The sequence below is a fragment of the Oncorhynchus mykiss genome, chromosome 28, assembly GCF_057628025.1.
Source record: "Oncorhynchus mykiss isolate SJ-2025 chromosome 28, ASM5762802v1, whole genome shotgun sequence".
NCBI classification, from domain to species: Eukaryota; Metazoa; Chordata; class Actinopteri; order Salmoniformes; family Salmonidae; genus Oncorhynchus; species Oncorhynchus mykiss.
The window spans coordinates 42,490,999-42,514,163 of record NC_143049.1 but is presented as its reverse complement, the minus strand read 5'-3'; the positions used below and the strand labels follow the sequence as shown (position 1 = coordinate 42,514,163).

The 23,165-nt window shown below is 42.5% G+C and overlaps 2 protein-coding genes across 2 annotated transcripts in view; one reads left to right on the top strand and one right to left on the bottom strand.

Moving 5' to 3' along the window:
• The window catches only part of LOC110508261 (PDZ domain-containing protein GIPC1), a 50,255-nt gene extending 43,309 nt beyond the window's left edge, over positions 1 to 6,946 (top strand). The window contains exons 3-6 of the mRNA XM_036966534.2: positions 4,105 to 4,285; positions 4,667 to 4,779; positions 4,912 to 4,993; positions 5,133 to 6,946. Of these exons, the coding sequence (XP_036822429.1) occupies positions 4,105 to 4,285; positions 4,667 to 4,779; positions 4,912 to 4,993; positions 5,133 to 5,284 (528 nt within the window). The 3' untranslated portion in view covers positions 5,285 to 6,946. The remainder of the gene's footprint in view (positions 1 to 4,104; positions 4,286 to 4,666; positions 4,780 to 4,911; positions 4,994 to 5,132) is intronic.
• A 354-nt stretch (positions 6,947 to 7,300) lies between these two features.
• Positions 7,301 to 19,904, bottom strand: txndc12 (thioredoxin domain containing 12 (endoplasmic reticulum)). Its single transcript, XM_036966531.2, has 7 exons — positions 19,767 to 19,904; positions 12,016 to 12,076; positions 11,720 to 11,772; positions 11,559 to 11,632; positions 8,877 to 8,946; positions 8,448 to 8,531; positions 7,301 to 8,349 (listed from the first exon to the last, which is right to left on the bottom strand). The coding sequence occupies exons 1-7, from the start codon at positions 19,861 to 19,863 to the stop codon at positions 8,273 to 8,275; spliced, it is 516 nt and encodes a 171-aa protein (XP_036822426.1). The 5' UTR covers positions 19,864 to 19,904; the 3' UTR covers positions 7,301 to 8,272.
• Positions 19,905 to 23,165: the final 3,261 nt, after the last annotated feature.

Below are 23,165 nucleotides of genomic sequence, written 5' to 3'. Positions count from 1 at the left end.
ATATTTAACTCGTCCTCTATAGAAACTATAGATCTTGATATTTAACTAGTCCTCTATAGATACTATACATCTTGATATTTAACTAGTCCTCTATAGAAACTATAGATCTTGATATTTAACTAGTCCTCTATAGAAACTATAGATCTTGATATTTAACTAGTCCTCTATAGATACTATACATCTTGATATTTAACTAGTCCTCTATAGAAACTATAGATCTTGATATTTAACTAGTCCTCTATAGAAACTATACATCTTGATATTTAACTAGTCCTCTATAGAAACTATACATCTTGATATTTAACTAGTCCTCTATAGAAACTATAGATCTTGATATTTAACTAGTCCTCTATAGAAACTATAGATCTTGATATTTAACTAGTCCTCTATAGAAACTATAGATCTTGATATTTAACTAGTCCTCTATAGAAACTATAGATCTTGATATTTAACTAGTCCTCTATAGAAACTATAGATCTTGATATTTTTAGACCTGTCCTATAGATCTTTAATCACCTGTAGGAATAAAATATCAATTATACCAAGTTCTTAAAATAATTCATTTGTTGGAACTGATTACGGTTAGACAATTGATTCACTGTTTATGGTTAGACAATTGATTCACTGATTATGCTTGGACAATTGATTCACTGATTATGCTTGGACAATTGATTCACTGATTATGCTTGGACAATTGATTCACTGATTATGGTTAGACAATTGATTCACTGATTATGGTTTGACAATTGATTCACTGATTATGGTTCACTGATTATGGTTAGACAATTGATTCACTGATTATGGTTTGACAATTGATTCACTGATTATGGTTTGACAATTGATTCACTGATTATGGTTCACTGATTATGGTTTGACAACTGACATCAAAGACTTGTGATAATGTCAACATACGCTCTATTTAATTGGGCCTTATTGGCCTGGGAAACATGCTGTATGTTTTATATTGCCGAAGCCACTGAAATAAACAACTAAACATGAACACATTAACAGTGATAATTACACTCATAAAGGATTAAGATGTTTCAAATGTCATGATATCTGTTGTGTTTTGGCAATATGGAAATAGTTGTAGTAGGACTAGTAGTGGAAGATAAATAAACAGAGAAGTATTGGTGGTATTTACAGTGTTTGTGCTCCACTAGTTGCCCTGTTTTCAAATCGTGCTGCTGTGACGCACATTGTGGTATTTCACCTAACATATATTGGAGTTTATCAACGTTAGCCTTGTTTAAAAATGTTTTTAAGATTACATTTAAGATCTGTGGGAAATACGTGTCTCTAATATGGTCGTACCTTTGGCAGGAGGTTAGGACGTGCAGCTCAGTTTCCAGCTCATTTTGTGTGGCAGCCTTTTTTTTTCTCAAGAGCCAGGTCCGCCGATGTTGGCCTCTCTCAATAGCAAGGCTATGCTCATTTAATCTGTACAGGTTCAGGTTCATCTCTCTGTAGTTGAGGGCTTTGTGGTGGAATGCGTGGACATCGCTTCCATTTAGGTGGTTATTGAATTTAACAGCTCTTTTCTGGCGTTTTGATAATTAGTGGCGGTAGTCCTAATTCTGCTCTGCATTGTTTGGGGTTTTACGTTGTACATGAAGGATATTTTGGCAGAATTCTGCATGCAGAGTCTCAATTGGGTGTTTGTCCCATTTGAGTGAATTCTTGGTTGGTGAGCGGACTCCAGACCTCACAACCATAGAGGGGAATGGATTCTAGAACCTATTTGAAATAGAAAGCCCTTCTTGCATTTTGTCTCAGATCAGCTTTGTGGAAGTTACCTGTGGTATTGATGCCGAGGTAGGTATAATTATTAATGTGCTCTAGGGCAACAGTGTCTAGATGGAAATTGTATTTGTTGTCCTGGCAACTGGACCTTTTTTTGGAACACCATTATTTTGGTCTTACTGAGATTTTACTGTCAGGGCCCAGGTATGTCAGGGCCCATGTCAGTCAGGGCCCAGGTATGTCAGGGCCCATGTCAGTCAGGACCCAGGTCTGTCGGGGGCCAGGTCTGTCGGGGCCCAGGTCTGTCGGGGCCCAGGTCTGTCGGGGCCCAGGTCTGTCGGGGCCCAGGTCTGTCGGGGCCCAGGTCTGTCGGGGCCCAGGTCTGTCGGGGCCCTGGTCTGTCAGGGCCCAGGTCTGTCAGGGCCCATGTCTGGCAGAATCTGTGCAGAAGATCTAGGTGCTGCTGTAGGCCCTCTTCGGTTGGGGACACAAGTACCAGATCATATGCGAACGGTAGACATTTGATTTCAGGGTGAGGCCGGGTGCTGTAGATTGTTGTAGTGCCTTTGCCAATTAATGTGTGTGTGTGTGTGTGTGTGTGTGTGCGTGCATTCGGAAAGTATTCACACAGTGCATTCGGAAAGTATTCAGACCCCTTGACTTTTTCCACATTTTGTGATGTTACAGCCTGGTTGAGGATACCATCAACACCACAGGCCTTTTTGGGTTGGAGGGTTTGTATTTTGTCCTGTAGCTCATTCAAGGTAATTGGAGATTCCAGTGGGTTCTGGTAGTCTTTAGTAGTTGATTGTAAGATTTGTAGTTGATCATGTATATGTTTTTGCTGTTTGTTCTTTGTTATAGAGCCAAAAAGATTGGAGAAGTGGTTTATCCATACATCTCCATTTTGGATAGGTAACTCTTTGTGTTGTTGTTTTAGTGTTTTCCAATTTTCCCAGAAGTGGTTAGAGTCTATGGATTCTTTAATTACATTGAGCTGATTTCTGACGTGCTGTTCCTTCTTTTTCCGTAGTGTATTTCTGTATTGTTTTAGTGATTCACCATAGAGAAGGTTTTCTGGGTCTCTATGTTTTGGTTGGACAGGTTTCTCTATTTCTTTCTTAGATTTTAGCATTCTTCATCAAACCATTTCTCATTGTTGTTCATTTTCTTAAGTTTTCTGCTATAATATGTTAGCAATGTTAGGTCAAACATTTTGTTCAGGATTCCTACTGCTAAGTTTACACCTTCACTACTGCAGGGAAACATTTTGTCCAGGAAGTTGTCTAGGAGGGATTGGATTTGTTGTTGTCCAATTGTTTTTTCCCCTAATTTTTTGAATAGCATGTCGTTTTTTTCTGGCTTCAATAACCCTGGTTGATGCCTTGTGGTTGTGTATTGCTCTATTACAAGTAAACTGTGATGTTGCTATGATCTGATATGGGTGTCAGTAGGCTGACTGTGAACGCTCTGAGAGACTCTGTGATAAAGTAGTCTACAGTACAACTGCCAAGAGATGAGCTGTAGGTGTACCTACCGTGGGAGTCACCTCGAAGCCTACCGTTGACTATGTACTGACCCAGTGTCCGACAGAGCTGGCGCAGCGGGCTAAGGCACTGCATCTCAGTGCAAGTAACGTCATCACAGTCCCTGGTTCAAATCCAGGCTGTGGACTTCCATAGGGCGGTGCACAATTGGCTCAGTGTCATCCGGGTTTGGCAGGGGTTAAGGTAATCATTGTAAATAAGAATTTGTTCTTAACTGACTTGCCTGGTTAAATATATAAAAGTAGTAGTGACCTGTTTTTGTTGGTTGTTGTGTGTAGGGGGGATATTTGGGAGGGAATGCTGTCACCTCCAGGTAGATGTTTGTCCCCCTGTGTGCTGAGGGTGTCAGGTTCTTGTCCAGTTCTGGCATTTAGGTCGCCACAGACTAGTACATGTCCCTGGGCCTGGAAATGATCGATTTCCCCCTCCAGGATGGAGAAGCTGTCTTCATTAAAATATGGGGATTCTAGTGGGGGGATATAGGTAGCACACATGAGGATATTTTTCTCTGTTGAGATAATTAACTTATTTATTTCTAACCAAATGCTCCTGTTTTGATTAATTGAATAGTGGGTTGTGTCTGCTTTATAGTCTCTTCCTTGTTTCACATCTGATAGTTTGGTGGATGGGACTACTACTAGCTCTCTGTAACCTAGAGGGCAACCAGTGGGTCCGTCTCCTCTATACCAGGTTTCTTGTAGAATAACAATGTCTGTATTTCTGATTTATTTTGTGAAGTCCAGGTTCCTGCTCTTTAGGCCAAAGGCAGGTGACCTCTCTCTCTCTCACCCCTCTCTCCCGGTCTCCCCAACAGCGAATCAAGGAGGGCAGTGTGGTGGACAATGTGAAGGTGATCTCTGTTGGAGACCACATAGAGTGCATCAACGGGAAGAACATTGTGGGAACACGGCACTACGAGGTGGCTCGCATGCTGAAGGAGCTGCCTAAGGAGCAGAAGTTCACCCTCAAACTGGTGGAGCCTATGAAGGCCTTCGGTAAGTGGACAGGGGATGTTCAGTAACATTTCTAGAGATGTAAGCTACATTGGCGGCAAGTAGCCTAGTGGTTAGAGCGTTGGACTAGTAACTGAAAGGTTGCTAGATCGAATCCCTGACCTGACAAGGTAAAAATCTGTCGTTCTGCCCCTGAACAAGGCAGTTTAACCCACTGTTCCCTGATTGGCCGTCATTGTAAATAAGAATGTGTTCTTAACTGACTTTCCTAGTTAAACAAAGATAAAATACAAATGATGAACTGTAGTGGTTGGTCGTTGGTGAGGGCATGGACCTCAGGTAGAAGGGTCTTCAACTTTTATTCTAGCCCAACGAGATGTTTAGATGAGTTGATCTGAAGCGTTTTATTTTGGTGCTGAACAGAGATGCTGGAGCCGAGGTCGAAGGGAGCCAAGCCGGCCAGTGAGAATAAGTTGGGGACAGGGAGAGGGACTCTGAGACTGCGCGCCAAAGGACCTGCTACCGTAGAGGAAGTGGTGAGTGTCTACTTAAGTCGTTTGGACGCTGTCGCTAAGAGATGGTCAGGGGGGGGGGGTTCTCTCTCACTCTCACTCTCTCACTCTCTCTCTCTCTCTCTCTCTGGTACTCACACTGTTTCTCCTTTCCAGCCGACAGAGTTTGAGGAGAAAGCAGTGAAGAAGGTGGATGACTTACTGGAGAGCTACATGGGTATCAGAGATACAGAACTGGGTGAGTTGATAACCCTTTTAAATCCAGATTGGGTAATAGCGTTTCAAATCGGTGACGGAAGCTACACTGTTACATTGGTCATGAAGGCAGTTGTTCTAATCTGTGATAAAGCCTCTCTACTCCTCTCTCCGCTCTCTAGCGGCGACCATGGTGGAGGTGGGTCGGGACAAGAAGAACCCTGATGAGTTTGCCATGGCTCTGGACGAAGCTCTCGGAGACTTTGCCTTCCCTGACGAGTTTGTGTTCGACGTCTGGGGCGCCATTGGAGATGCCAAACAGGGACGTCTTTAATGTTTTAACTGATTACCCAGGTCACCTAGCCCGGTCCAAGACAGCACAAACACATCTGGGACCAGGCTACCAACCCCTGTTCCAGTGGACAAATATCAGCCAGTAGAGAATGAGGGGTGGGAATTACCAGGGACCTCACGCATTGCGATTCCATAATGTGATTTTATTCCAATTTGATGTTCCCGAACATATTGCTCACTAAATGTCTGCTGCAGAAGGACAAGTGCTAGAGAATGAGGAAATTAGTTTTAAATCAGTCATGGAAATAAGTGGTCACTATGTTAAAAGATGGAGAAGAAACTATAGGATGGAAAATACCAGAATTTTGGCGCAGGTACATCCGACTAACGCTAGCTAACACTACCTTTGAAAAGGAAAAATCGATACTTAGAGTCAAAGTATCTACATAATACGGTCCAAAATAATATTGTGATATGTAACTATCGATTCTATTCCCCTATTGTTATTATTATATACACCCTCGAAGACAGAATCACTTATTGATCAGTCATGTCCCACTCAGTTCTCTGGGATGCATCCCAAATGGGCACCCTATTCCCTACATAGTGCACTACTTGGCACCCTATTCCCTACACAGTGCACTACTTGGCACCCTATTCCCTACATAGTGCACTACTTGGCACCCTATTTCCTTTCATAGTGCACTACTTGGCACCCTATTCCTTACATAGTGCACTACTTGGCACCCTATTCCCTACACAGTGCACTACTTGGCACCCTATTCCCTACATAGTGCACTACTTGGCACCCTATTTCCTTTCATAGTGCACTACTTGGCACCCTATTCCCTACATAGTGCACTACTTGGCACCCTATTTCCTTTCATAGTGCACTACTTGGCACCCTATTCCCTACACAGTGCACTACTTGGCACCCTATTCCCTACATAGTGCACTACTTGGCACCCTATTCCCTACACAGTGCACTACTTGTCCTTTTCCCACGGGATACAAAGGGCTCACACCTCTGATGTCTGAATCAGTCCTTCTAATAACTGGTGTGAATTGTAATGTACTAATGATCACATACTTGCTGTTCATCGTGGCGTTTTATATTTGTCTTCTAATGTTGCTGTGGAGTTTCAAGCACCAGCAGATCCCCCAGCAGAAACAGATGCTGTATGGTCTTCATTATGTTCCAACGCCTCACAGATGACTGTTTAGTTAGAGCCTACAGAGAAATTAAACCGTTGTTTTTATTCTAGCTATGGAGGGTGAGGTGGGATCCCGACCCACCTAACATTCCTTCACTTCGTGGCATTTTGTTTTGTACAGGCTGCTTAGTATATAATTATCTTATAATAAATACTTATTTGTTTATTTATTCAGTCAAATAAACGTTCATTTATTTTAAAGCTGGAAAATGTTTTATACAAATCTCAAGACCGACGATTGGAATTCGACAGAAATCTTGAAAAGTTGTCACTTCGTGGTCAATTGCAATTCAAAATGTCTGACACTGTCGAAAGAAACCGCTGTAGATTGAATTGACACACTGAATTTGAATAGTAATTCATTCTTACTGTAGTATGTGTATTGAGTTGTTTTAGAGAGGTTTACTACTGAACACAGCTTCAGTGTTTTATGGAAATACTTAAGGGATCACTGTTAGACAAAAAAAAATAAAATGTACTTTACTCTAGCCGAGTGTTTTGTATTATTTAGTAACTACAGAGATGTTGTGTAGATTGAGCAGAAGTTAGATACATGTTGTTTTCTGTACGTGGTGAATGCCCAGACTAAGGCCGTATCAGAGGTTAAAGGTTACGGCGAAATTCAAATGAAAAGGCGATGTCGCAAAACCACCTTTTATTTCTAGTTCACGATCCAGATTGAATAGAGCCCCAAGTCGCTTTGGATAAAAGCATTAGCTAAATTGTCATTTCACACACACGTCCTTATCCTGGGCGACTTGCACGAGCATTGAAGTCGTCATATTGGTGTAGACAAATACTACATTAGCTTCACCCAGAACATTCCACTCAGAACATTCCAAAACATTCCACCCAACAAACTTTATTAACACTTGGCTGTGTACATACATGTAAAAAATAAAATAAAATACAGCATGACAAGACTTATCAGTACATCTAGTGTTCCTTCTATTCTTCACAGAAAGCAGTTTGGTCTCCTCATTCAGAATAATGAGCCGCTTGGGGGGGGGGGGGGGGGGGTCCACACGAAGCAAAATCATTTTTAGCCATTTAACATTTTGCCCCAGATAAAAATGGCTGGATTCAACATTTTATTGATATACTGATTTTAAAAGAAATCCCCTATGAAAAAAAAAAAGAGAATTCTAGGCCCCTTGTATACATTGACGGAGCGAGTGTTTCAAAAATGAACCGTTGGAAGCACGTTAACGCTGAAAGAGAACTCTTACCGTCTGAAGTCTCGTGTGTAATGTAAGTGTGTGTTTTAAAATGCAGGACAGTGTATGGGTCCAGCTGTTCTGTTGATCAACTTCAACAGAGTTGTTATATGGCCCCGTATTCAACCGCAAATTAAATGTCTATGTGGATGGATTCAATCAGAAAGTTGACCATTAAAAAAACAAGTTAGATGGAGAAACTAAACTTGTGCCCCTATGTGTCAGATGGACGGTTTGCTTTGGTTGACCAAGATGGGACTCCCATTCATTCACACACTCTATAGAATACTATACAGTTGAAACAACTAGAGTGTTGTGGTCTTACGGATTGTGAGGTACTGAAACAAATGTAAAACCTTTTATTTTTTTTTAAAGAGTTGGTTTCTGGACAGTGACTTTCAACCGGTTAAGGGTGAGGAGAGAAAGTGGAAGCATCAACCTAATGGCACACTGATGGAAAGAGAGCCCTGAAATGTACACCTGCTCACTTGTGTTTAAAAAGCCTTGGGAGTGCAGCAAGCATGTGATAGTGAAGTGAACGAGTGGACACTTCGGGTTGAACTCTGCAGCCTTCTCTCCCCACCTATCCTACCACCTTTACAGCTCGTCTTCAATGTGGGTCCTGAAGGCATCTCCTGTCAACTTCTCCTGAGCTTGTTTCATAGCAGACACAACTGCAGACACACACAGGGGGAAAAAGAGCAGTCAGAAGATGGACCTAAGCAAGGAACTGTAATGATTCAACCATCAACCTATAATATGTGATTCTCACCTTGGTCTGCGTTGCTGTAAAAGTACTTGTAGTTCGGGTTTCCGTTTTTGTTGGTGATCTCAGGGTGGACTTTACCACTGGGGTCTATGGGGTAGAAAGGAACAGGAATGTAGAGACAGTAGGCTTTTTAGTAGGCTCTCAAAGAATAACTTGTTATGTAGAGACCTAGGAGCAGTATCCTGGGGATGTCTCCACCACCAAGACTATAGGGGTTCTTACCTAGCAACAGTATCCTGGGGATGTCTCCACCACCAGGACTATAGGGGTTCTTACCTAGCAACAGTATCCTGGGGATGTCTCCACCACCAGGACTATAGGGGTTCTTACCTAGCAACAGTATCCTGGGGATGTCTCCACCACCAGGACTGTAGGGGTTCTTACCTCTTACCTAGCAACAGTCTCCACCACCAGGACTGTAGGGGTTCTTACCTAGGAACATTATCCTGGGGATGTATCCACCATCAGGACTGTATGCCTCATCTTTAGGCTCCTCCTCATCCTAAGAACATCATTTAGTATTAATTCATAATAGTAGTGACATAGGGACCTGTACTACAGTGTATTCAGACTATACCCACATTTTGTTACGTTACAGCCTTATTCTAAAATAGATTAAGTATTTTTTTCCCTCTCAATCTACACACAATACCCCATGAAAATATATTTTTTCCACTTAGTATTTTCTACCCCTTTTTCGTGATATCCAAATTGGTAGGTACAGTCTTGTCCCTTCGCTGCAACTCCCCTACGGACTCGGGATAGGAGAAGGTTAACAGCCATGCGTCCTCCGAAACACGACCCCGCCAAGCCGCACTGCTTCTTGACACGCTGCTCTCTTAACCCGGAAGTCAGCCGCACCAATGTGTCGGAGGAAACACCGTCCAACTGGCGACCGTGTCAGCGTGCTTTGTGCCCGGCCCGCCACAGGAGTCGCTAGAGCGCGATGGGACAAGGACATCCAGGCCGGCCTAACCGGACGATGCTGGGCCAATGATGCGCCTCACGGGTCTCCCGGTCGGGGCCGGCCGCAACACAGCCTGGGATCGAACCCGGACCTGTAGTGACGCCTCAAGCACTGCCTTAAACCGCTGCACCACTCGGGAGGCCTGAAATATCACATTTACATAAGTATTCAGACCCTTTACTCAGAACTTTGTTGAAGCACCTTTGGGAGCGATTACAGCCTCGAGTCTTCTTGGGTATGATGCTACAAGCTTGGGACACCTGTATTTGGGGAGTTTCTCCCATTCTTCTCTGCAGATCCTCTCAAGCTCTGTCAGGTTGAATGGGGAGCGTCACTGCACAGCTATTTTCAGGTCTCTCCAGAGATGTTTGATCTGGTTAAAGTCCGGGCTCTGGCTGCGACACTGAAGGACATTCAGAGACTTGTCCACGAAGCCACTCCTGCGTTGTCTTGGCTGTGTGCTTAGGGTCGTAGTCCTGTTGGAAGGTGAACCTTCGCCCCAGTCCGAGGTCCTGGGCGCTCTGGAGCAGGTTCTCGTCAAGGAGCTCTCATACTTTTCTCCATTTACCTTTCCCACAATCCTTACTAGTCTCCCAGTCCCTGCCACTGAAAAACATGCCCACAGCTTGATGCTGCCATCACCATGCTTCACCGTAGAGATGGTGCCAGGTTTCCTCCAGACGTGACGCTCGTCATTCAGGCCAAAAGTTCAATCTTGGTTGCATCAGACCAGATAATATTTTTCTCATGGTCTGAGAGTCTTTAGGTGCCTTTTGGCGAACTCGAAGCAGGCTGTCCTGTGCCTTTTACTGAGGAATGGCTTCTGTCTGGCCACTCTACCATAAAGGCCTGATTGGTGGAGTGCTGCAGAGATGGTTGTCCTTCTGGAACGTTCTCCCATCTACAGAGGAACTCTGGAGCTCTTTCAGAGTGACCGTAGGGTTCTTGGTCACCTCCCTGACCAAGGCCCTTCTCCCTCGATTGTTCAGTTTGGCGGGTTGGCCAGCTCTAAGAAGAGTTTTGGTGGTTCCAAACTGTGTTTTCAGGGCCTTCAATGCTGCAGAAATGTTTTATAGTACCCTTCCCCAGATCTGTGCCTTGACACAATCCTGTCTCGGAGCTCTACGGACAATTCCTTCGACCTCATGGCTTGGTTTTTTGCTCTGACCTGCACCGTCAACTGTGGGACCTTATATATGACGGGTGTGTGCCTTTCCAAATCATGTCCAATCAATTGAATTTACCACAAGTGGACTCCAATCAAGTTGTAGAAACATCTCAAGGATGATCAATGGAAACAGGATGCACCTGAGGTCAATTTCGAGTTTCATAGCAAAGGGTCTGAATACTTACGTAAATAAGGTATCTGTTAATTTTGTATGCGTTTTAAAACATTTCTAAAAACCTGTTTTTGCTTTGTCATTGGGATACTGTGTGCAGATTGAAAAGGACAAATAATAATTTAATACATAAGGCATTAACGTAACAAAATGTGAAAAAAGTCAAGGGGTCTGAATACTTTCTGAATGCACTGTATATGTGGTTACTTTATAACACAACGTAAATTTTAGGACCCCTTTAGGTAGAAAATATTTTATTTGGCCTTTAGCCCATAGAAACACAAATAATAACATTCATAAATGGCAACAACAACAAAAAGTTTTTTTTAAATGTATCATAAGAAATAAGCTTTTGAAGTGTCTGTCCTATATATAGGTGAAATAAGAAAGCTCAGGAAATATATATATTTTTTGGGGACATATTTAACCCCTCATTTTTGTTGGCACAATACTACCTTCATACTTCCACTTGTTTATACGGGTTTATAAGGGTTTACCTTCAGAGGAGTCTCGTGACACTTGTGGGGATCGTAGAGCAAAACAGAGAACAACATGGTGTTTGCGAGAGTCTCCCCTTTCCATAGAGTGGTCATACCGTTTAGATGCTGCATACTTTGGTGAGAAGACAGATTTTTTGGGGGGAGGGGGGGGGTCTCATCGTTTGACAAACCACGGCTCTAACTCTGCCACCTTTCAACGCAGGTGTGGAAAGCGGATTGGGATGCAACAACAAAAAACCTCTAGCTTAAACTGACAGATTTTGATGGGTATTTTTAAACATTTTGTTACACAGTCCATTATCCTCACCTCCAGGTTGACCATGACAAAGTTGTGAGCCAGCTCAGAGATCTCCTTGGACTCGGCGAACTTGGGCTTCAGAGCTGGAGGCAGAAAACTGAACGTGATGATGGCTTCATTGTGCAAGGTAAATGTAAATCAGGTTATTATAAAAAGAGGAAGGTCTTTACCTTTGCAGGCTCCACACCAGGTCTTGTGAATGATAACCATCAGTGGTAGACCACTGTGAAGAGAATAAAAGTCATCCTGTTTAAAGTACTGGCCACAAAACTCCCCCAATGGTTCCATACAATTGACATCTATCTTGTAAGAGAGGCGGGATATATTCATTAGATCGGGACAAGGGGCAGAAACATTTCTGTAAACTTTAGACTCAAACGAGTTTGCTTCCATTTGGTTCCTAGTGAACACAACCCCATGAACTCTTCCAGATAAGTGTTTATATCAGAGGGTTACTTATCCTCACCTGGCCTCTGCCTCCTTCTTCCCATCGTCCAGACTCCTCCAGTGGATGTTGTCTCCGAACCCTGGGAGGAGAATCACATTCGATAGTGTCCAGTTATTGTGTCAGGCTGTCAGCTGTTTACGTAACTGGTTAACTAGGACATGGGGTGGGTCTTTTATCTTCGCTGAAAGAAACGAGGGGATCATTGCTGGGAACTGCACACAGTGAATCTCGCACGCTTTGTTCCCGGTAACTTGATTTTACTATGCTGATAATATGACTGCAGGTTGGTTTGTGTACTATGAACATTGTAGCCAAACTAACCAGGTCTCAGATAAAGATTCCATTTAAAAATTATACTTTGTCGATATAGCTGCATGGTGAAATTAGAGAGTGCCTGACCTCACTAATGCTCTTGTGACTGAATGGAAGCAAGTCCCCACAACAAGTGGAAAGCCTTCCCAGAAGAGTGGAGGCTGTTATAGCAGCAATGTTCCAACATCTAGTGGAAAACCTTCCCAGAAGAGTGGAGGCTGTTATAGCAGCAATGTTCCAACATCTAGTGGAAAGCCTTCCCAGAAGAGTGGAGGCTGTTATAGCAGCAAAGGGGGGGGACCAACTCCATATTAATGCCCATGATTTTAGAATGAGACATTGGACAAGCAGGTGTCCACATACTTTTGGTCATGTAGTGAATATTTTGAAGACAACGAGAGAAAGATGTAGACCATTTGAGGCCAATGAACAAAAGAGAAGCAGACGAGACTCCAACCTGACTACTGGAAGCACAAGAGAAACAACTTGGTGAGTAGAGGACACAGCCTCTTGCATGGTGTTTGTTTCAATACTTGACCCTTGGAACTTTCGCAAACATGAATCTCTCCTGTCTCCCTTACACACACACACACACACTCCCTTACAGGTTTCACAGGGGAACTATGAGGCACAGAAGAGAGGCATGAGGCAGATGACAGGAGAGAAAGACCCTGAGCCGAGGACACACACACACACGTTAGAGCCAGCCCCCATTCCTGACCCGAGGACACACACACACACACACGTTAGAGCCAGCCCCCAGTCCTGACCCGAGGACACACACACACACACACACACACACACACACGTTAGAGCCAGCCCCCAGTCCTGACCCGAGGACACACACGTTAGAGCCAGCCCCCAGTCCTGACCCGAGGACACACGTTAGAGCCAGACCCCAGTCCTGACCCGAGGACACACACGTTAGAGCCAGCCCCCACTAAGGAAATAAATAGGCCATGGTGGTGAAGTAATTACAATATAGCAATTAAACACTGGAATGGTAGATCGGCAGAAGATGAATGTGCAGGTAGAGATACTGGGGTGCAAAGGAGCAAGATAAATATATAAATAAATACAGTATGGGAATGAGGTAGATAGATAGGTGGGCTGTCTACAGATGGGCTGTGTACAGGTGCAGTGATCTGTGAGCTGCTCTGACAGCTGGTGCTTAAAGCTAGTGAGGGAGATGTGAGTCTCCAGCTTCAGAAATTGTTGCAATTCGTTCCAGTCATTGGCAGCAAAGACAACCAAAGTAGGAATTGGCTTTGGGGGTGACCAGTGAGATATACCTGCTGGAGCACGTGCTACAAGTGGGTGCTGCTATGGTGACCAGTGAGCTGAGATAAGACGGGGCTTTACCTAGCAGAGACTTGTAGATAACCTGTAGCCAGTGGGTTTGGCGACGAGTATGAAGCGAGGGCCAACCAACGAGAGCGTACAGGTCACAATGGTGGGTAGTGTATGGGGCTTTGGTGACAAAACGGACGGCACTGTGATAGACTGCATGAAGATAAATGAAGATAGTCACTAGCGACTGACAGAATACAACCTCCAACTCACACCTTAAACAACATGCATGACTACAACATGACTGACTTAATGCCATACAGGAGCATTCAGCACAATACAACATGACTGATGACTTAATGCCATACAGGACCATTCAGCGCAATACAACATGACTGTACTATACTGTACGTCATCTTCAGTACATGGCTACAGCGAACTGGAATACCTCTAAACCACATCACCGTCATCTTCAGTACAGGGCTACAACAGCACAACGACCTGGAATACCTCTAAACCACAGCACCGTCATCTTCAGTACAGGGCTACAACGAACTGGAATACCTCTAAACCACATCACCGTCATCTTCAGTACAGGGCTACAACAGCACAACGACCTGGAATACCTCTAAACCACAGCACTGTCATCTTCAGTACAGGGCTACAACGAACTGGAATACCTCTAAACCACAGCACCGTCATCTTCAATACAGGGCTATAACGAACTGGAATACCTCTAAACCACAGCACCGTCATCTTCAGTACAGGGCTACAACGAACTGGAATACCTCTAAACCACAGCACCGTCATCTTCAGTACAGGGCTACAACGAACTGGAATACCTCTAAACCACAGCACCGTCATCTTCAGTACAGGGCTAAAACAGCACAACGACCTGGAATACCTCTAAACAGTTAAACACAATGTAATACCAATAGAATGATGTACCATACACTTCTACAATAGGAGTGTAGAGCAAGATTCCGTCCGGTCGTCTGGCCCGCTCCAACTTCGCTCCAGTAACGCTCACTTCACCAGTTCATGGCATACATTTGTAGTCTACTTGTGCGCTACTAATAAGCCCCCTTGAGTTCGCTAAATATTTTCATTAAAAAAATGATTTTTAAAAACACACAGGTGCTAAAATCAAGGTGACTTACAAAGACAAGGACAAATAGCAAGAGGTGTCTTGTCCATTAGAGGTTGACCGATTAATCTGAATGCCTGATTAAATAGGGCCGATTTCAAGTTTTCATAACAATCGGAAATCTGTATTTTTCGGCGCCGATTTTTATTTTATACCTTTATTTAACTAGGCAAGTCGGTTAAGAACACATTCTTATTTTCAATGACGGCCTAGACGGTGGGTTAACTGCCTCGTTCAGGGGCAGAACGACAGATTTTCACCTTGTCAGCTCGGGGGATCCAATCTTGCAACCTTACAGTTAACGAGTCCAACGCAATAACCACCTGCCTCTCTCGTTGCACGCCTGTTACGCGAATGCAGTAAGCCAAGGTAAGTTGCTAGCTAGCATTAAACTTATCTTATAAAAAAACAATCAATCATAATCACTAGTTAACTACACATGGTTGATATTACTAGATATTATCTAGCGTGTCCTGCGTTGCATATAATCTGACTGAGCATACAAGCATCTAAGTATCTGACTGAGCGGTGGTAGGCAGAAGCAGGTGCGTAAACATTAATTCAAACAGTACTTTCGTGCGTTTTGCCAGCAGCTCTTCGTTGTGCGTCAAGCATTGCGCTGTTTATGACTTCAAGCCTATCAACTCCCGAGATGAGGCTGGTGTAACCGAAGTGAAATGGCTAGCTAGTTAGCGAGCGCTAATAGCGTTTCAAACGTCACTCGCTCTGAGCCTTCTAGTAGTTGTTCCCCTTGCTCTGCATGGGTAACGCTGCTTCGATGGTGGCTGTTGTCGTTGTGTTGCTGGTTCAAGCCCAGGGAGGAGCGAGGAGAGGGACGGAAGCTATACTTTTACACTGGCAATACTAAAGTGCCTATAAGAACATCCAATAGTCAAAGGTTAATGAAATACAAATGGTATAGAGGGAAATAGTCCTATAATAACTACAACCTAAAACTTCTTCCCTGGGAATATTGAAGACTCATGTTAAAAGGAACCACCAGCTTTCATATGTTCTCATGTTCTGAGCAAGGAACTTAAACGTTAGCTTTCTTACATGGCACATATTGCACTTTTACTTTCTTCTCCAGCACTTTGTTTTTGTCTTATTTAAACCAAATTGAACATGTTTCATTATTTATTTGAGGCTAAATTGATTTTATTGATGTATTATATTAAGTTAAAATAAATAAAATATCGGCCAATTAAATCGGTATCGGCTTTTTTGGTCCTCCAATAATCGGTATCGGTGTTGAAAAATCCTAAATCGGTCGACCTCTAGTGTCCACACTACATCGCAAGAGAGGGTGATGTCGTGTCCACAACTAAAATAACCATTGTGGAATCTGAAAAGACACGTATCCTGAACACATGATGGTGTACTTCCTACATGCACATGCTAGAAGAACAAGGTGGGTATATAACTAAGTGTGTCATTGTAGTTTTGTTCATTTTCCGTTCTATTATCTATACAATATGGTATAATTGACTTTGGCCCAATGGGCCTGGCATATTCCCACATTCAAGGAGCTTTTCTTTTTTTGATTTAGTTATTATATATAAAAACCTTTAGGCCTACCTACAGAAGAATAAAAAATAATAACTCTGCATCTCTGCCAAGCGTGGCCAAAAGGGTGTTTAGCATCCCCAGTGGGTCTACAGTCAGGAGAGGATATTCTCTGCTCTACCATCCCACGAAGCCTGAAGGCACAAACTGACCAAACTCGTGTTTATAAAAATGATTTAAAATGACCACTAAATTATATTGAGTTTAATTTGTATTTAATTCTAAGTAAATCACAGACTATATGCGCAATGCATAGATTATTTAATGCAACTAAAAATGTTTAAATGCTGAGCACTTTGTGCCCAACGGCCTAGTGGGTCACACTCGCAAATGCTTCTCAATGTATTTCTTTCAAGGCTATAGCCTTGAAATAAATAAAATAAAAATAAATAATACATTTATGTACCTTATTTCGCATCTTTATATGCTGTTTAATATTATGTACAATACAGCTCAGCTTTTAATAATTATTTGATTGTTTTAATGCTCAGCTTTAAAAGAAGCATATTCTAACGTTTGAAAATCGCCTCATCTGACTACTGCGTTCCGTCGCCTTGGTAACGCGTCGCCAATGAATAAACATTAAATGGTTAGTCTGACAGGCAGCCCAGATGCACGTACAATGCATGTCTAGTAGCCTCATTGAGAAGGTTTTCATTTTGACAACAAAATTAAAAGTGACTTTTTTTTTTTTTTTTTTTTTAGAAGGCTATCCTGTTAAGAGACTAGCCAGGTAACATGGCATATGTACTGTGCATCTTCGCTAGCTAGCTAGTGCAAAACCATGGCAAGCTTGTCTATCATTTATGGATATTTTAGGAACTAGTGGACATTAGCAGGACAGCTTGCTACAGTGCAGGATTTGACTATAGATTTCACACTGGGACATTGGCAGCATCATTTGGTAAGTCTCACAGCTAGCTGGGATTGATTGAATAGGACACTTAACTCTACATGTCTGTAGCTAATGCTTTCAGAACAGACACGTTCACCTGCGGGATCGTCTGAGACCAGCCACCCAGACAACTGATCAAACTGTGGGTTTGCACGACCTTAGAATTTATGTCAGAAACCGTCTCGGGGTTAGCTCATCTGGGTGCTTGTCGTCACCAAGGTCTTGACCTGACTGCGGTTCTTGTGTCTTAACTGATTTCAGTTGGCAAATGCACACCTTGGATGGCCACTGGCACGATGGAGAAGTGTGCTCTTCACAGATGAATCCTGGTTTCAAACTGTACCAACACACACAGCTGCATTTTATTGATGGCAATTTGAATCCCGTGATGAGATCCCGAGGCCCATTGTCGTTCCATTCATCCACCGCCATCACCTCATGTTTCAGCATGATAATACATGGCCCCATGTCGCAAGGATCTGGACACAATTCCTGGAAGCTGAAAATGTCCCAGTTCTTCCGTGGCCTGCATCCTCACCAGACATGTTACCCATAGAGCATGTTTGGGATGCTCTGGATCGACGTGTACAACGGTGTGTTCCAGTTCCCGCCAATACCCAGCTACTTCACACAGCCATTGAAGAGGAGTGGGACAACATTCCACAGGCCACAATCAACAGCCTGATCAACTCAATGAGAAGGAGATGTTGCGTTGCATGAGGCAAATGGTGGTTACACCAGATACTGACTGGTTTTCTGTTTTTGTTCCAGTCATGTGAAATCCATAGATTATGACCTAATTAATTTATTTCAATTGAATGATTTCCTTACATTAACTGTAACTCAGAAAAATATTTGAAATTGTTGCATTTATATTTTTCAGTGTAAAAATGTGAGTCACACTGCCAAGTCAAACCGGAGGGGGGCTCCCGAGTGGCGCAGCGGTCTAAGGCACTGCATCTCAGTGCTAGTGGCATCACTACAGACCCTGGTTTGATTCCAAGCTGTATCACAACCACCCGTGATTGGGAGTCCCATACATAGGGCGTCGCACAATTGGCCCAGCGTCGTCTGGGTTTGGCCGGGGTAGGCCGTCATTGTAAATAAGAATTTGTTCTTAATTGACTTGCCGAGTTAAATAGGGTTACGGTTCCCACTCACTGCCATGATCTTCATGTCACGGTGCTTGTTTATGGAAAACAGACAGTGTTAATAAGCCATGTGCGTCTCTGTGTGTAAACGGAAGACTGACGCCACAAACATGTTGTCACTGAAAAATACTGTATTAAAAATGGGTTTCAAAACAGTGTATATTTAGCATTTGTGAAATTATTTTGATGTGATATGGACAAAGTAGAGGGCTTTATGTTTTTAGAGCCGTACCGTAATTAGGAATCGATTCACGTTTAGAAATTTGTATTTGCCTCGAAACACAACAGGTAAGATCCTTGGACTATAAGCAGTAACATTAGGATCCTTCAGTCCATTATTGGGCTAGCCACATAGTCTGATTAATCAGGCTGTAATAACCAATTCATTGATATATACAGCCTGAAAGTAAAATTGTGTATATGTTCATTACAAGCCATGTTTAATAAAATTACATTTTAAAAACATACTCTACCGGTTGTCTTTGCGGTGTGTCCAACTGCTCAAAACTTATTTTTTAATATCCTCCCCTGATTCCAAATATAACATTGTCATGGCATGCTTGGTTCAATAGCTATTGATGAGAGAATATTGTATAAAACTAACTTTACCAAGGTGCCTAACCAAATCATATACAGTACCTCCCTACCAGCTCTCTAAAAGGTCAGGTAAACAATACATTCCTGTGGATATTTTATGTCAAATTTCGAGCAGCTGAAGGACAAACAGTACAGACAACTGGTAGAGTAAATGTGTATGTAATTTTATTCAACATTCTGGCTTGTAAGGAACATTTACAAGATTTTGCAGGCATTAGCCTGTATACCAATTAAGGCTGTATACCAATTAATTGTTTCAATTTTCGAAGTCACGTGAAATGCGGTTCTTGGAGCTTTAAACCCAATAACAATGTAATACTAAAAATAAATGGTCTATTATTACAGCATGATTAATCAGATTACCACCACACCCAATGAGACATGGGTGAGGTTTGTTTGCAATATACAGGTAGCCTACGGGCGAGACATTGTGTCGTCGACAACACAAAGCTGATAAAGCTTTAAAAGTTAGATAACTCAAACTGGGTTGTTACTATTTACCACAGCCACAAAGTCAGAATTGGCTCTATCGTCAAAAAACTCCTGTAAACAAAAATTCGTTGGTCTTAATTTAAGATAGAATTTGGCATAATGTTAGCAGTGTGGTTAAGGTTTGGTTCAAAACAAGATTTTAGTTAGATACATGTTCAATATAGGCGGAGTTTAGACGTAAGTATGACTTTGTGGATGTGGTAACTAGTGACGACCCTCAAACAGCTAGCAAGCAAGAATCTTGTTAGCATGACCTGATGATTGTTACAATAACGTTAGTTTTCAGAGCTGCCACCGAAGCTACATTTGACTGTCTTACCTCTCGCATTCGCCTCAGCTGCAACCTTCTGAATATGAGTCAGAGAAAATAAAACATAAGAGGACAACAAAGCGATGTTGACAAGAGGGGACTGCATATTTGTAGCTGTGTCGGCCTTTCTTCCAACAAACTAAGAGCGCGCACGGTGAATACACCGGAAGTGATGTTCGGTTGGATAGGAAAAAGGGTTTCCACCAGTTACCATAGCAACAAAATCTAAATTGGCTATAAAAATATATATTTTGTTTAGCATTTTGGCTTTTAAAGTTAGGGTTGGACATCAAGTCAACCGTTTGGTTGTTAGGATTAGGTTTAAAATAATATTTTAATTGTAAAAAAAAATATTTGAAAAAAATAGGCGGGTTTTTGACTTTGTGGCTGTGTTAACTAGTGACGAACAGGAAAAAGTGAGTTGAAGCGGAGCGGTTCGAACTTCAAAATACAAGTCCTCGTTTCTTCTTTGTACAGTCTGCAGTGCCTTCAGAAAGTATTCATTCACCTTGTCTTAGTCCAAAAATGTTTGTGTTATAGTCTAAATTCAAAACGGATTCAATATATTTTTTTCTCACCTGTCTACACACAATAACCCACAATGTTCAGGCCAAAAAAAGACCCCAATCACCCAAGTCATAAACTTTTCTCTCTGCTACCGCACGGCATGCGGTACCGGAGCACCAAGTCTCGGTCCAAAAGGCTCCTTAACAGCTTCTACCCCCAAGCCATAAAACTGCTGAACAATTAATAAAATGGCCACCCGGACTATTTACATTGACCCCCCCTCCTCCCTTTTGTTTTTACACTGCTGCTTCTCGCTGTTAATTATCTATGCCTTACCCCTTCCTATATGTACAAATTACCTCGGCTAACCGGTACGCACATTGACTCGGTACCGGTATATTATAGCCTCATTATTGTTATTCTATTGTGTTACTATTTTTTTTATTTTTTATTCTTCTTTAGTTTATTTAGGAAATATTTTCTTAACTATTGTCTAAAAACTGCATTGCTGGTTAAGGGCTTGTAAGTAAGCTTTTCACGGTTAGGGCTACACTTGTATTCAGCGCACGTGACAAATACAATTTGATTCGATTGGTAAAGTGAAAACATGTTTTTAGAAATTTTAGCTAATTTATTGAAAATAAAACACAAACATATCATTTAAATAACTATTCACATTTTTACATTTTAGTCACTTGGCAGACACTCTAGTCCAGAGCGATTTACAGTTAGTGTATTCATGTTATGATATACAGTTGAAGTCGGAAGTTTACATACACTTAGGTTGGAGTCATGAAAACTAATTTTTCAACCACTCCACAAATGTCTTGTTAAAAAACTTTTTTGTTAACTTTTGGCAAGCAGGTTAGGACATCTACCTTGTGCATGACACAAGTAATTTTTCCAACAATTGTTTGCAGACAGATTATTTCACTGTATCACAATTCCAGTGAGTCAGAAGTTTACTACACTAAGTTGACTGTGCCTTTAAACAGCTTGGAAAATTCCAGAAATTCCATGGCTTTAGAAGCTTCTGATAGGCTAATTGACATCATTTGAGTCAATTGGAGGTGTACCTGTGGATGTATTTCAAGGCCTACCTTCAAACTCAGTGCCTCTTTGCTTGACATCATGGGAAAATCAAAAGAAATCAGCCAAGACCTCAGAAAAAAATGGTATACCTCCACAAGTCTGGTTCATCCTTGGGAGCAATTTCCAAACGCCTGAAGGTACCACGTTCATCTGTACAAACAATAGTACGCAAGTATAAACACCATGGGACCACGCAGCCGTCATACCGCTCAGGAAGGAGACGCATTCTGTCTCCTAGAGATGAACGTACTTTGGTGCGAAAAGTGCAAATCAATCCCAGAACAACAGCAAATGACCTTGTGAAGATGCTGGAGGAAACAGGTACAAAAATATCTATATCCACAGTAAAATGAGTCCTATATCGACATAATCTGAAAGGCCGCTCAGCAAGGAAGAAGCCACTGCTCCAAAACGGCCATAAAAAAGCCAGACTACGATTTGCTACTGCACATGGGGACAAATATCGTACTTTTTGAAGAAATGTCCTCTGGTCTGATGAAACAAAAATAGAACTGTTTGGCCATAATGACCATCGTTGTGTTTGGAGGAAAAAGGTGGAGGCTTGCAAGCCGAAGAACACCATCCCAACCATGAAGCACGGGGGAGGCAGCATCATGTTGTGAGGGTGCTTTGCTGCAGGAGGGACTGGTGCACTTCACAAAATAGAAGGCATCATGAGGAACAAAAATGATGTGGATATATTGAAGCAACATCTCAAGACATCAGGCAGGAAGTTAAAGCTTGGTCGCAAATGGGTCTTCCAAATGGACAATGACCTCAAGCATACTTCCAAAGTTGTGGCAAAATGGCTTAAGGACAACAAAGTCAAGGTATTGGAGTGGCCATCACAAAGCCCTGACCTCTATCCTATATAACATTTGTGGGCAGAACTGAAAGCCGTGTGCGAGCAAGGAGGCTTACAAACTTGACTAAGTTACACCAGCTCTGTCAGGAGGAATGGGCCAAAATTCACCTGACTTATTGCGGGAAGCTTGTGGAAGGCTACCTGAAACGTTTGACAATGAAAAAGCTGAAATAAATCATTCTCTCTACTGTTATTCTGACATTTCACATTCTTAAAATAAAGTGGTGATCCTAACTGACCTAAGACAGGGAATTCTTACTAGGATTAAATGTCAGGAATTGTGAAAAACAGTTTGGTGGGACAACTGTAGCTAGGTGGGACAACTGTAGTTAGGTGGGACAACTGTAGTTAGGTGGGACAACTGTAGTTAGGTGGGACAACTGTAGTTAGGTGGGACAACTGTAGCTTGGTGGGACAACTGTAGCTTGGTGGGACAACTGTAGCTTGGTGGGACAACTGTAGCTTGGTGGGACAACTGTAGCTTGGTGGGACAACTGTAGCTAGGTGGGACAACCACATATCACAGGCATAGAAAGTACATTTTTCCTCAATAAAGTAGCTATCAGTAGAGTCAGAGTTAGAAAGGGGGGAGGGTCAAGTGCAAGTGCTGGTTAAGGGTGAGACAGAGGATTATTTAAGACACTGTTTGAAGAAGTAGGGTTTAAGATGTTTTCAGAAGATGGGCAGGGACTCTGTTGTCCTAGCTTCAGGGGGAAGCTGGTTCCACCATTGAAGTGCTAGAACAGAGAACAGTTTGGACTGGGCTGAGCGGGAGCTGCCCTCCCGCAGGGGTGGGAGAGTCAAGAGACCTGAGGTGGCAGAACAGAGTGCTCAGGTAGGGTTTGAACATTGCCCGAAGGTAGGGAGGGGCATTCACACCTCTGAGTCAATACTTTGTTGAAGAACCTTTGTATTTCTGGGTAAGTCTCTAAGAGCTGTCCACA